This window comes from Triturus cristatus, chromosome 4_2 (assembly GCF_964204655.1).
Source record: "Triturus cristatus chromosome 4_2, aTriCri1.1, whole genome shotgun sequence".
In the NCBI taxonomy this organism is placed as follows: Eukaryota; Metazoa; Chordata; class Amphibia; order Caudata; family Salamandridae; genus Triturus; species Triturus cristatus.
Genome location: NC_140586.1, coordinates 279,192,402 through 279,206,999, shown reverse-complemented (window position 1 = coordinate 279,206,999; position 14,598 = coordinate 279,192,402). Strand labels below are relative to the sequence as shown.

The following is a 14,598-nucleotide window of genomic DNA, read 5'->3' as shown; positions in this document are numbered from 1 at the left end:
CAACCGCAAGGTCTCGAATTCTCCTTCCAGAAATGTTTAAAACCAGTGGCCATCATGTGGTATAGTATGGTATACTTTGGTGTGCGCACCCTTATAAATTACAAAAACTTGACAGAAGCTTCCAACAGCAGTGAGCTCCTTTGTGTCGGGGGTTAATCTACAGCAATCCTGTCTAGCAACTAATAAGATATATCTACGGGATACGAGCACTTGTCAAACTTTGAATACTTGAGATTGGTTTTCTGCCAATTGCATGTTTAGGTGCCCCTAACTTTTTTTTTTTTCACCTGACCCCTCCTGCCTGCCTCCATGCATGGGACTCTATTATCCTATCCACCACATTCCTGACTGCAATTTGCTTCTCCTTTCATGTTTTAGCCACAGTGGTGGCTTTCGACTCCTCGCCGCCACTCAAATAATTTTGAAGGTGTTATTTATGTCCCTAATTCAAGGTGCAGGCATGAGGTTGAACATCTTGGGGCGCAAAAGTCAAGGCTCAGTTCCCAGCATGAAAAATGAGACACCGAATTATCAAACCACCTTTGGAGGAGAGGAAAAGAGGAAACAGAATCCACCACATGTCGATACTGAAGGATCTAGAGCAGCTTTTGAGATAAGAAATTAAAAAAAATAGAAGTATCTGGACGATGTCTGCAGACAGGACCGTTTTTATTCTAATAAGTGCAAGTAAATCTCTTTTGGGTCTTATGAAATCAAAGAAATCCCAGAGAAGCTGAATATTTGTTTAATTCATGAACTAAACAGGCAATTTGCTAGTATCTGTTTGCTTACTCTAACGTGGTTTGTAAGTTAAAAAGTTTGTGAATCATCTCAGGTTTCACACTAGAAGTCCCTGTATGATCTACTCACTACATACAATATTCTAATACCCTCTGCTTCGATCATCCAGGTGTCTTCTGATAAGAATTGTGCGAAAATTAAAAAAATGTATATCTTTTTTTCATGATCAATTTCTTTTAACGAATATAGGCTCATTAGGGAAGCACATATCACAACCAAGAGCATTTGCTCCCAATCATTCTAGTTCTGTCACTTGTCAGTTTTCAGGTGATGAGGTAAAATCATGAACCACATCGTCAGACGACTGGAGTTCCAATTCTAGCTTCCATCACTAGACCACGCTGTGCGAATCTAGGCAAATGCCATTAAATTGTTTCACTGTGTATAAATTAGCCCCTTCTTGTGCACACAAAAAATTTAAATTTTGAGAAAGTGACTTGAGTAGAAAAATTAAGGGTTCTATAGATAGTTTATATATTTTGTATTTACAGGATCATGCATTTGTACTACGTGTTCTTAGAGGAAGATTCTGATAATCGAACGCAAGGCCAATGTGTGAAATGTCACAGGGATGGGTACATTTCTAATGTGGTAGAACGGTTGCCAAGGACCCCCCCGTTGACTTATATATTACTCGATATAGAGCACTCGCATTGACAACAAGCCAGCTTTGCCCCTTGGGAGGGTTGTTGCCAATCTGGCAGTCACCCGCTTCCAGCGTGACATTTTTGTATTTATAGCAATTTTCTTGTGGACACTGGAGAGAAACTGCATATCTCCCAATTGAGAAGAGGGGAATAGCTGCACCCAAGATCACGTACTGAAAATGTCTATTTACCCTTCCACCGGCCAAAAGCAGCGCCACCCAAACCAAGCACGGTCAACAAGATAAATCATTTTATAGTGTGTGCGTAACAAGCGACAGAAAAAGAATACACTCAGCTCTATTGAAATATCTACATCTTGGACAGGTTTCTAATGTTAATGTATGTGTTGATATTCAAAGAAGCTTACTGGTTTGAGTTGGTATCTTCAATTAAGCAGTAAAATTGTTATATTTTTCTGCTGGATGAATACAGCAAAATGTCCATAAACTCAAATGCTGCAACTGGATCTAAGAGATATTCCTTATAAACCTTACCAAATGAGATTTACCACTAAAGAAGCCAATTCCATCATATTGGTCTAGATAGTAAAATAAATAAAACTGTTTGCACAATCCCTCAGACATATAAACACAGAGAAAAAAATATACCAGGAGCAGGAATCGCCTGGCCTCCGGCAACGATATCTGCTCGAGTGATATTTATTTATTTCCCCGTCACATAGCTGTCTGTTTACCAATGCCAGATTTGATTATCCGCTGTTGGGTGGGATGTTGCGGAAATGCAGCCACCCGCTTACACAAATGTGAGCTGGAGACACAGGGTGCACAACAGCCCCATTGAGCATTTTGTTATTAGTGGAGCCAATAATATAGGTCAAGAAAGCTCAACCAAAGGGCACCCCGCTCTGTGGCACTTGAACTCATGCAAAGTGGGGTGTGCGTGAAGGTCAACACACGCCTAGCTTATTTTACTTTACTTTTTTACCCCCCTCCACTTTTTCTTGCTAGTCTAATGTGAAGGGGGGGGGGTTATATTTAATTTATCAGTGTTGTGCAGAGCCAAACACATTGCTTTACTTCATGTGCAGGAAACAAAACATTAAATAAACCCATGTAATTCCACCAAGAGCCTTTGATTTTAGAGCCTTGAACCAGAAACAGTGACTGTGCATGCATTGAACAAAACGCCAGAAGATTATTACAGAATTTAAAAAAAATATTACTTGATCTTACTTTTTTTTCCTTTTTAAATTAAGTAATATTTTGCAGAGTATATCAATGCTATATTAATACTTTATGGGCGCAATATACTAGCATTATAACTAGCCACATAGCGAAATTTACCCACAATATCTGCATGTTCCATGTACTTTAGACACACGCAGAAAACTCTAGAACCGAAAGGGCCTGGCTTTCTCTTAGAGGGAGGTAGAGAAAGTCACCTCCAGTCTAGAAGGTACAGGGATTTGCTGTCGGTGACACTCAAACCCCTATTATTAATTAAAAGACTAAGAAATAGTTTGTTTAATGTTAATAGAAGTTCTATTAAACACCATGGTACAGAGTATATAGCTGCTACGTTTATATCTTCAATAAGGATCCCATTGATTACATTTGTAGTATACATTTTAGGAGTATCGCACCATATATAGAATTTAAATATATTACTTAGTATATTTGCTTAAAAAATAAAATCAACATAGGCGAGAGTGAGGTAGAAGATGTTTTGGCATTTTGCAGAGAAGCCTCTCCCTGTATTTTAAAACCCAAATAACGCGTTGGGTCTCTTACTAATATCGCTCACCATTGTTACGTCTTAATTGCATAAAAAATCCATATTATTAACTACATTTACAGCGGCGAACTGTGAAGAAAATATAATTTATGTTTTATAACAAGAATAGTTATAAACACGGCTTTTTATTGGCATTAACATTGAACTGAGGCGCTTCTGAATGGGGGCAGAGCTCTGGGTGGTTGTGAAACAGCGTGTTCACCACAACAATAGAAAGCAACGTGAAAAAGCAGGCCCCACCGGTCTATAAAACAAAAAATAAACACGCCGGTTAGACGTGGTGCAAACACGTCAACAAGCGCACCAGGTGCCAATACCGTAACAGTCCTAGAAGGCAGGGCGGGGGGCTCTCACCACAAAGGGCGTTTTTTTTTTTATCCCTCGTCATCTTCCTACTAAATTCCACTTAGCACAAATTTTACATAAAATGTAAAAACCTGTAATTTAATGAGACAGATTGCAGCTGCTCTTTTTTTTATTTTTAAAGTCGCTTGTTTTGCATGGTTTAGGGGTCGCGTTGTTGAGTAGTGAAAGGCCGCGGCGCGCGGATTTCAAGTGTGGTTTCGCCGAGCGCTAACACATACAAATGGCCCCGTTTCTGCGCTTGAATGCTTTGTTCGGAAGCGCTTGTAAACTAGCTAAATGCTGTCATTAAACACTGCATAAAAGCTGCACATTTCACTGTGCTTGGACGGAGTCCGAGGTAAACCGCTGCTCTGGTTCCGCACAGTGAACCTCACGAACACAACGAGCCAGTGAACCGGGAACAGGCGGGCTGAGAGCCCGTTGACCTGGGCCGCCAACGTGCCTACCCACGAGCCATCATGTCCGCTTAGTTTTGGGGACGGTGGCCTTGTGAGCACATTGTCAGTTGTATATCCAGGACAACGGGAGGCGGTCCAATCCTGGCTACCGCCTCAACGCACTCTGCGTTCTTGGGAAAATCTCGCTTTATCTCATGGCTTCTCAGTTCCCTTATCTTCCAGAGCTGGGAACGACTCGAAAGTCGAAACAAGCTTCATTCTAGCATTACATTTGATAACAACAGAGTAACAAAATATAACGATTTCCTTTTTCACCTTCCTCAAACCTTGCATTCATGGGGGGTTATAAAACTGACGGGTATAGAGAAAGACGAGGAACGGAGCCTCGAATAACAACCACTCTGGAAGCGGCTCTATCGGGTGAATGCATGTTTCGTCACGCGTGCATTGTCCAGGTGTGTGTATACGTACACCTCAGCGCCGAGAATACCCCCTCTACCCAAGCGACGTCTCTGTGAAGGAGCTGGAAAACACGTCAACGCGACTTTTTATAAATAATAATGATCAATACTTTTGGATTACTCTACCACGCGTTGCACGCCCTCTGTTTAGAGAACATTGAACTAACCCTCTCTGTTGCAACTTAAATACTTATACGGCCTAATATTCCAAGGAAAGTACCAACTAACTGAGAAGGGAGTGCGTAAAGGAAGTCGTGGCATTTGATCTAGTGACTAGGCTATTATTGTCTTTGTATACAGGAAACCTGAATGCTACTCTTGGCGCCAGCTGTTGACCAAACAGTGTGATCTTGAGCACAAAAAACCCTGCATGGTACGTTTATCCAGTGCTCTTCACTAAGCTGTGTGATATTCAGAAAAAGACCTGGATGCCCCTGTTGGCGTCTGCTCTTGACCAAATTGTGTAATCGGAGGACATCTCCTATCCAAATGCACCATTCAGTTCCTTGTGCGCCTAAACTGTGAGATCTTAGAAATGAGCTTCATTCTGGAGTGAAGCGCTACATAAATGTAGTTGAACGTTACCAGCGAGACTCTGTCGACAGAGCACGCGGAGTATTTTACAAAGAACAGAAAACCTACCCCATCAAAGGTAGGTACTGCACAGCAGCCCTCTTCAAAATCTCGCTCAAAAACAAAGTGCCCTGTTCAAGTTTTCTCACAGCCCGTGTGTGTAAAATTGATTTCAGGGTGGCCACTATAGAGAAAGTTGATTACCTAATTTGCATAATTAATTCGACGCAGAAAACATTAAAGAGTCTCCATATTTTTTTTAACCAATCTAATTGGGGATTGGCTAGGCTTCATCGTGTTGGGGAGTGGAATTTTTCTTAGACACATTTTTTCAAGTGTAGAGGGAGTTAGGGACAAAATGAATTGTAATAGAGGAGTTAAAAACACAAACAGGCCCTTCAACTTCTGATATTTTGGGGAGATTTAAATATAAAGATAATATGTTTGGGGCTGTCTGCCAGTCTTTTGGCTTTGTCAATGCTTGTTTTTTTGACTTTTGTAAAAAATGTAAGGGCTTATTTACAAGCCCCTTGCGCTGCTGGCGCGTCCCTTTTAATATGGGGAAAAATGACGTACCGGAGGCGCAGGGGGCTTGTAAATAAGCCTCAGTGTGGTGGGGGCTATTTTATATATACAGATGACTGTGATGGTGATGGCGGAATAAAGAAAAACATACAGCACTAATCTGGTGGTCCGTGCTCCATTCTCTTCAAAACAGATTGAAGCGCCTTTGGCTGGTGGAGTATTTTAGATATATATATATATACACACACACACACACACACACACACACAGTCCCATCAAGCTTTCGGCTGAAAAGTTGAGACCTGCTAAAGGTAGCGCATATGACATCGAAGCACTTGACAGCCCTGTCAAGTTCACCAGGGTGAAGCTCTTGCAGCCTGTCACAGACATGCAGGAAAATCAAGTGGTCATGTGTTTGCAAGCGGTACCTTGTGTTTACAGGTGTTTCAATATTTCTGTGCGAGTGTGCACATAATTCCTTCCTTTACTGTTATCTTCTTACCACTGCCTTCGCACTCTGCCCAAGTATTATCTTTGCACGGTTTGCCACCAGTTATTTGGAAAGTGTAGAGCACCACACACAAGTTAGAGCCTGCTGGGTTTAATACAACTGCAGTTAGATGTCTGGTACCCTACCATCAATGCTTACTGCGGTGTCAAACTGCTGTTACTACAAATGACAATAAGCCCAACAAGCGGATGGCAGGGCCCTCATCTAACCTTTAAGTATTTACCCAGTGATGGGACCACCCCCCTTGAGGTCATTACACACACCGTTTCCGGCTTAGACCTACATCTGTAAGGTGACCATCTTCCTCCAGGCCATTACAGACACTGTTTCCAGCTTAGAACTACATCTGTAAGGTGACCATCTCCCTCCAGGCAATTACAGACACTTTCCAGCTTAGAACTACATCTGTAAGGTGAGCATCTCCCTCCAGGCCATTACAGACACTGTTTCCAGCGTAGAACTACAACTGTAAGGTGACCACCCGCCTCCAGGTTATAACGGACAGCGTTTCCAGTTCAGAGCTACATACTTAGGGAGGCCACTCCCCTCCAGGTCATTAAAGACACCGTTGCTGGTTGAGGACTTTTATTTGACAGTCTAATGCATCTGGGTGCTGTAGTCCTGCATTGCCTCCTTTAAGCGGATTAGACCAACCCATCTGAAATCAACGATTTGCAGTCAAACAGTTCAGGACTGGAGACAACGTCCGTAATGGCCTGGAGTGAGGTGGTCACCCGGTTAGCTGTACAGTGCACCCTATACTTAAAGGGCATTTAAAGATGTAGTGAGCACAGCAGCAAGTGTCTTCCCTAGAAGTCTGATGACTACAAAGCAGTACCACCTTGCATGCTGGGATATTTAGCCAATGGCTTTCATTATTTGGCACTTATAACACATCCAATAAGACATTGGTGTGCCTCTTTCTGTAGCCCAGGGGTGACTACATAAAAGGATTGAATGTTTTTATACTAGACAAGGTCTAATCCAGTTTGTGGAGATGTGAGGTCAGGAAGGAAAGGAATGTGCTTCCGTTTACAATTTTGAAAGTGAAACTACAAGCCTCAGAAGGTTGGCTAAAAAGCAAGGTCTGGTTGAAGGTGTCGCACATGACATTGGGCAACATGTCAACAAGGAGGACCCAACTGACTGACACAAAGAAACCACGCCAAGCAACACCTGGCAATGATTTTGTTTCGCCCAATGCTCCCAGTCTCATTTAAGCAGCAGATCACCAAGCATTCAAACAAGCAACTCTTACACATTCAAAACACAACATTCATAATAATGATTTAGGAATCTGGCAAGGTTTCGGTGTTTAAGAAACTGAGATATTGAACTACTCAAGAATGCCAAGATAAAGGAACCTATCCATTTCCAGGGCTTTTTCCCCCCATTCCTGGAACTAACTGGAGAAGAATCCATACTTCAAGTGCAAGAATTCAAAGGGAAAATTGGATTTGGAGCGATCATGACAACATAAAATCAGTGAGACCACAACATCTCTTGCACTCAGACACAGTTCCTCCCCGTGCATGAACATGACCACTTCACCCAGCGCACCCTGAAACCACTTCCACAACATCACATTTCATCGTTCTGCTCTGAAAGCATCATCCGTGTCCTCACCTGGCTTGCGCCTCATCCAAGCTCTGGTCTGTGATGGTCATGATCTGCTGCAGGATGTCTCCAATGTCCTGTTTCCGGCCCCCCTCACCCTCCTGTCCCCCAGTGCCATCCTGCATGTGCTGGGGCAGGCCGGGGTGCCCGGCCATGCCCACCCCGGCGTGGCTGTGCATCAGCCTGGGCTGCTCATCCATCGCCAACCAGCCCCCCTTGGTGTACTTCTCTTCCTCCTCCTCCTCCTCCGCTTCCTGATAGAACCACGTTGTCTTATCCGTTTTGGAAGAGGGGCAAGGAGAAAAATGTGATAGGGGCACCCCCCAAAAACACACGCAACCCCTCCGCAAACCCAATGCAGGCGAGGATCCGGCAAGTCTGGAAAATCAGGGAGCACTAGGAACAAGTGCTGCCACAGTTGTGAGGAAATATCCTGGAATATGTGGGAAGTCAGAGAGCAGCAGCACTGAGACCAACCAGTCTTAGAGATCTGTCAAATCCGGGGGCAGCAGGAGAAGGATCCTTAAAGATCTGGTAAGTCAGTGAGCAGCTGGGAGACAATGGGCTCCATGCAAAGATCCTCAGACACTGTCAAAGCAGAGAGCAGCTCCAAACTGAAAGTTAGGGAGCAGCAGGAACAAATTCACCCAACTTGCCAGAATTCTTGGATCTAGTCCACCAGCAGAAGGAACAAAAAGCAGCCAAGTGCAAGGATCGTTGGGATCCAAGGAGATCAGAGAACAACTGGATAATCCTGCAATGCAACTCTCCTTGGAAGCCTAGGAAGTCAGCAGCAAGGGTTAAACGGAGCAAAAGCAGGACGCACAAACCCCTTACTTCATTTGGCCCAAGAAATCAGTGTTGTGCGGGCACTGAGGAGGGAGGGTTCTCTTCTCCAAGTCCTGCTTCCTCCTGCACACGGAGCGGCTTCCTCCACGCACAGCCCGGGTGAGCTCTAATCCCTCTCCTGCAGGGAGGGGGGCTGGTTCTGTCAGTCCGGCGGGGGGAGGGGGGCGGAGGAGGACGTGAGCAAACTTTCCCCCAGCAGACCCTTGCTGGAGGTGGCACGCTGCACCCCCTCCTTGTTTGTTTTGCTTTTCTCTGCTTCTTCTTCAGAAGGGAGGAGGGCACAAATACACAGGGGGAAATCTTCCCGAGCACCCCTGTTTCAGAGAGGAAGCTCTGCCGGAGTCCGCCCACTTCCTCCGAAAATAAGGAGAAAAGACCGAAAACGACGAAAAAAAATATCCAAAAGTCTGCCTGCTGCTTTTGTTTGCAGATCTGGTTCCCTGTGAAGCTGCTACATAAAGCAGCAGCGGCACAGGCAGAATGGAGGCGAGGCCCCGCCCACCCTCGTCCTGATTTGTCACCGGGGAGGACGGCCCCTCCCAGGGCTCGAAGCTGTCAATCACAGGGTTCAGAGGTGGGAGGCTCTGAGGGAGGGAGGGAGGGAGAACTGTTCCACGGAGAAGAGAATGGGAAGGAGCGCCAGAAGTCTTAAAGGTGCAGCTGCTCACCCTGGCAGAAGACAGGGGCTAAGGTGTGATGCACCCCAAGGCTTTGCAGTGCAACTGTCCCAGAAGCCACCTGCAACACATTCTCACTGTGCAACAAAATATATTCATTTTGTGCACAGCAGGTCAAGACCTTTCAGAGTGCAGTTCAGTTTATGTACTTGCCAAGTGCCACCATTAGCCCTGACAAGTTTCCAAGGTCCACAGGTGGCTATCTGCTGCTGTCCAGTTTTGGTTCTTCTCCTGTCCAGTTTTGATCTTTGCATTTTGGGACATGTAGTTTATCCCACTATAAAACCATAAATATAAGTACTCTTATGAAAAAAACAAAAAACACAGGAGTAGCCAGTTACGCATGGACCTAGTTAACAAGGCATTTATGTACAATGCGCTTCTGGCACCTTCAAACACTGCTGTCATTTTGTGCCAAGGACTCATTATTATAATGGAAAGCGCAAAAGTACAATTGCCAGCATGCAAAATTGTGTTTCCTAGAAAAAGAGGAAGTGTTGCATCTGGCTGGTGTTTAGTTGGCAAATGACCCCATTCCAGGTGGTCCACTTTGAGCCAGCCCTGATTGTTCAGCCATCACCACTATGCATGCTGCCAGTTTTATGCCTATACTTCTAACACCTCATCAGCAGTAGCAAGCGCTATATAAATGCAAACCTTTTCCCTCTTCTATCCCTCCACTATCCTTCTCAGTCCAAATAACTGACTAACATATCCACCACTCAAATTACTTTCATATTTCACTAAACGTATTCACCACTAATCCTTTATGGGTTCCGGAGTAGCATGCTACTCGCTGAAAAAGCACTTTAACATCTCATCAGGGGTAGCAAGTGCTAAATAACTGCAAACCTTTTTCCTCTTGTATCCCTCCACTATCCTTCTCAATTCATATAACTGACTAACATATCCATCACTCAAACTTACATTCATATTTCACTATACTAATTCACCACTAATCCTTTATGGGTTCCAGAGTAGCGTGCTACTCTCCAAGAACAGCGCTTTGACGCCTCATCAGGGGTAGTAAGCACTATAAAAATGCAATTACGATACAATACAATACAATGAAGGGGAACTATATGTCCCATCATACCTAGTTGTGGTGGCTGAAAAAAAAGGAGCCACATGTCATCAATCTCATGTCAAAGTTATACCTGACAACTATGAGGCAGATCACGATGTCGGTCGGAAAGGCTCCGTACGGTATTCGGTTCGTCCGAATCCGTGTCGGAAACCTTGTTTCCGACCTACTCAGAAGCATTTCCGACCGACCGATAAGGAAGGTTGGAAACCATTCAGACTGTCTGACTCGGTTCCGACTCGCGTCCGAACGGTATTCGGAGACACCGAGTCGGTCGGAGCCGACTCGTATGTCTCTACGGAGCGCGTTTCCGACCGAGCGATTACGATGTCGGATTCGGACAACCTTTCCGAATCGGTCTGTCCGACACGGATTGGCTGTCGGAATCTGACTTTGGGGGCCTGTAGCAGCGCCACCTTTACCAGGAGGCCTCCGGTTGAGGCCCATGGGGGTACCAAAGGGACCCCCCTTTCCAATCATGCACAGTGTGGCAGGCTGCCCGCCACAGGGTGCAAGGTTTTTCGCGACCACCCCTTTTTTCAATGGGAGCCTGTGGTGTCGGTTGGAACACAGACTCCCATTGAAGTCAATGGGAGTCCAACCGAACAGTGTTTGGAAAGATCGTAATTGGTCAGTCGAACTCCCCGAACCCGAGTCATTCCGAAACCGAGTTGGTCGAAATGATTTCTGACTGAAATTGTAATGAGGCCCTATGCTGGTATTTTATCAACACAACCAGTATGTTCATGTGAGAGATGGTAAAAGCAGAAGAAAAATATAAGTAGGCGTTCCATCCCATTTTAAAACTAAATCTGAAACCAGAAAATACAAATAAAAAGTAAATTGAGAGTTGCCTAGACATCCCTGAACACAGGATTGCCTTCATTGTGTTCAAATCCTGGGCCTGGGCATTATAATTACTCAAAATGCAAATCTAGGGCACTTATTGTTCTCTCAGAAAATGAAACTTGCAAAGTCAGGTGTGGCTGCAAGTGCCACATATAACACGAGATATCTTATGGAGTGTGTCATCATACCTGCTATTTTACCAAGCATCTTCCTGATTCAAATGCTCATAGAAAAAGGGATATTACCCTGGCTGGAACAGATTCCTAAGTAGTCTTCTTTCTATGTTACTACCTCTGGAACCATTGTAGAGAGCAGCCTTGCTTTAATGTGTTGTGGCCCCAGAAGCATAAGCGATGGCAGTCCTATTTTATTTTTTAATTCAAGGACTATACTACACAGATGTCCAGTTTTCATTGACTGTTCTCGAGAAAAAGTGCCCTTCCATCTTTTGCCATGTCTTGAATAATTGTGCGGAAAACTCTGGAGCTCATTTTTGGAGCAGACATATTTTCATTTCGTTCCAACTTCAGTACCATTCTCCAGGATGGTATAGATTTTATTTTATGTAAACAGTTTTATAGTCAGTCTCTGTGTGTAACAAGGTATACAACTATCTAGAAGAATTTTTTATCTGCTTTTAAATCTAGTTCAATTACCTGAAAAATAAGTAGACACATTGTCCAGTGCATACTTTATTTTACCTCTTATTGGCGCTAGAATCTCTTACACGCTGTGCAAACCTTTCTGTGGTATTTGCTTCAGAACCATTCTCCAACTAGTTTCTTTCGACTCTTTTGTGACCCAGAACTGTGTGCAAGTGGATAATGCAACAATGAAGAAATATAATAATGAGGAACCTTTTGCTTTATGGTGAAAAAACCCTTTTATATTCAATCAACAACTATAAACAATGATCACAAATAAGAAAATAATGTAAATTCTTAACATTCACAAACATGATCTTAGACCTAACACCATCTCTGATCCTAAACCCAATTCTAAACAAAACTCTCAACCAAAGCAGTAATCCTAAAATGTACTCTAACTTTAAGCCTAAAAGCCTAAATGGTAACCTTAAAATGCCAGCATTTGTAAAGCGCACAGCTACCTTGGGAGAGATGTCCCGGCGCTGGGGGCCGACAGGAAGATTAAGCGAGCTATTGCCCAGTCACTTGGTGCTGTGCTAACCTGCCACCGGGGATCAAACTGTGTCCGGAGTCAGGCACCCTGGCTGCTGCGCCACACCTCTTCCACAACCCTAGCACTTACACAATTTGTACTTTGGTGGTCGGTAAAAAATGTGATGGATACTCCAGTTAAGTTGTAAAACATCTGTATATGATCCCAATGGAGTATTCCACATTGCACCCGCTGACAACAGTGGTACTCTCCTGTGGTGTTCGTTGGTGCACCAGTGGAACTCTCCCTACAGAACTAATGTAGAGTTTGTACATCTTATAAAAAAGAAAGGGAGTTACCCTAATCCTAAGAAAAGGGACGGGGTAGCAAAGTCAGAAAACACAAAAATCCCTATTCAAAATGTTAAAGTTTTGGGCAAAGTTCTCCGTAACTAAGAGGTTGTACATCTTAACAGAACTTTCTTCCATTCACACTAAGGACTAACATACTATACATAACTCTTATTCTTGTCCTGAGCCTAATCTGCAACCCTACTCTAAATTTTAAACCATGTTCTAATCTAAATTCTAACTCTAAACTTTGCCTGTACCTTTTTCTTTATCTTTACTTTCACTTTATTCAGACTCCTAACAATAACCTTACTATTAACTTGTATATGTTTTAATAATAATGTACTAATGTGCTAATAATTTTAGTGATAGTACTGTTATTAGTTAAAATATTTTTTTTTCATTTTTATGTCCTTTGTTTTTGTATTCATTGTTGTTTTCTTCATTGTTGCATAATGCCATTGAACCTTTTTGCAGATGAGCCGTGATTGTATGTGTCACCAGCTCAAGAACCGTTCAGCAAAACAGTTGTGGGTTTACATGTTATTATTTCTAGAAACATTCCGCAGTTCTGATTTTATGTTTATGAGTCCCAGAAACATTCTACGCAGCAGTCCCATCTATACAGTGTATTAGACCCAGAAGCATTTTAAAGTAGCTACTCCTGCCCAGCCATACTCCATTGATGGCCAAGCATCGCCATTTCTGCTAGTCCTCCGTCTTGTCCTAGTTATAGTTCCTCAAAACGAGGCAAAGCCGCCATTGCCCGCACACTCAACCACACAATCAATTGAATGTTGCGGAACTCTCAATCCTTCCCTTGACATAGGTTGGCATTTTTAACTTGGTTGACAGCTATGAACCTGATGGCATTTTTTCACTGAAACCAGGCTAAAAGATCCATCTATACTTGATTTAGCCATAGCTATATCCCCTAACTATGACATTTCCAGGAACTGCCTGGGTTAGCCGAATTGCTATCATAAATAAGATCACCTTCCCCCTAGAAACCTTACAAGGAAACTCATATACGTGTGAAGAGTCTATGATTTTTAGACTTAAGTTTGTTCATATTATGACTTTTTCAAGCGACCTTATCGATCTCCGCCAGGGGCCTGCCACTAATTTTAGCCTCTTTCTAACAGAGTACCTCGCATCCTTCGTCGTATGAGCTTCTAACTTTTCAGTCCTAGGTGGGCTTACTATTCACCTGGACGAACCTAAATGCACAGATACCACAGCTCTCAGTCAAGCCCTATATGCTCTAGGGCTCCAATCCCTCATCGCCAGCTCTACCCATATGGCTGGTTGCACTCTTGACCCCCTTTTCACTAACTGTCCTCTGCTCCTAAGCAGACCTCCTCTGCAGCTCCCTTAGAGGATTCACTATGCCATTTCCTATTCCCTTTCTTCTAGATATATTCTCTTTCACTAGAAATTTCAAGGCTACTCCTTGCTCAAATTACAGTCCCTAGTCTAAACTTAAAAGTGATTACTTGCATAATGCATTGTCCCATTCTAAACCTTCCTTAAATTATGTCAACATTAGCCTTGACACTAACTTCAAGGCTTAATTTAAATTACGCCGGAATACTTCACGTAATTTTGGGAATTTTGTGTTGAGCTTGTTATGCAAAATTCCCCAAATTACAGCAGGATGCATATTCACCCTGCCATTCACGGTAAAATTACAACTCTTCCTTTCTCTCAACTCCATTCATAATTTGTTCACACCATTAAATCAGGATCTCTGTCGCGTCCATGTCCATTGTACATTCTTTTGATAGCCTATGCTCATCTCCTTAAAAAGAACACTGCAGTTCTTACTGTCGCTAGTAATTTTAGGCCAACTTTAGGCCAATTTCCCTCATTCCTTTCCTCTGTAAGGTTCTTGAAAAGGAAGTCAATCGCCAAACATCCACTTACCTTGACAGTCATTCTCTGTTTGATGTCACTCAGTCTGGTTTGAGAACATGTCATGGTACTGCAATTGGTTTCCAGTTCATTAGTGATGAT

At 43.3% G+C, this 14,598-nt stretch overlaps 1 protein-coding gene across 5 annotated transcripts in view; it reads right to left on the bottom strand.

Moving 5' to 3' along the window:
- The window catches only part of PBX1 (PBX homeobox 1), a 382,352-nt gene extending 373,345 nt beyond the window's left edge, over nucleotides 1–9,007 (bottom strand). For 3 of the 5 annotated variants that reach the window (XM_085601511.1, XM_085601508.1, XM_085601509.1), the window contains exon 1: nucleotides 7,664–8,947. In XM_085601511.1, coding sequence (XP_085457637.1) covers nucleotides 7,664–7,854 — 191 coding nt within the window. In that variant the 5' untranslated portion in view covers nucleotides 7,855–8,947. Of the gene's footprint in view, nucleotides 1–7,663 lie in introns of all 5 variants that reach the window. The other 2 variants (XM_085601506.1, XM_085601507.1) reach the window with 2 other exon arrangements.
- Between the last annotated feature and the right edge of the window lie 5,591 nt (nucleotides 9,008–14,598).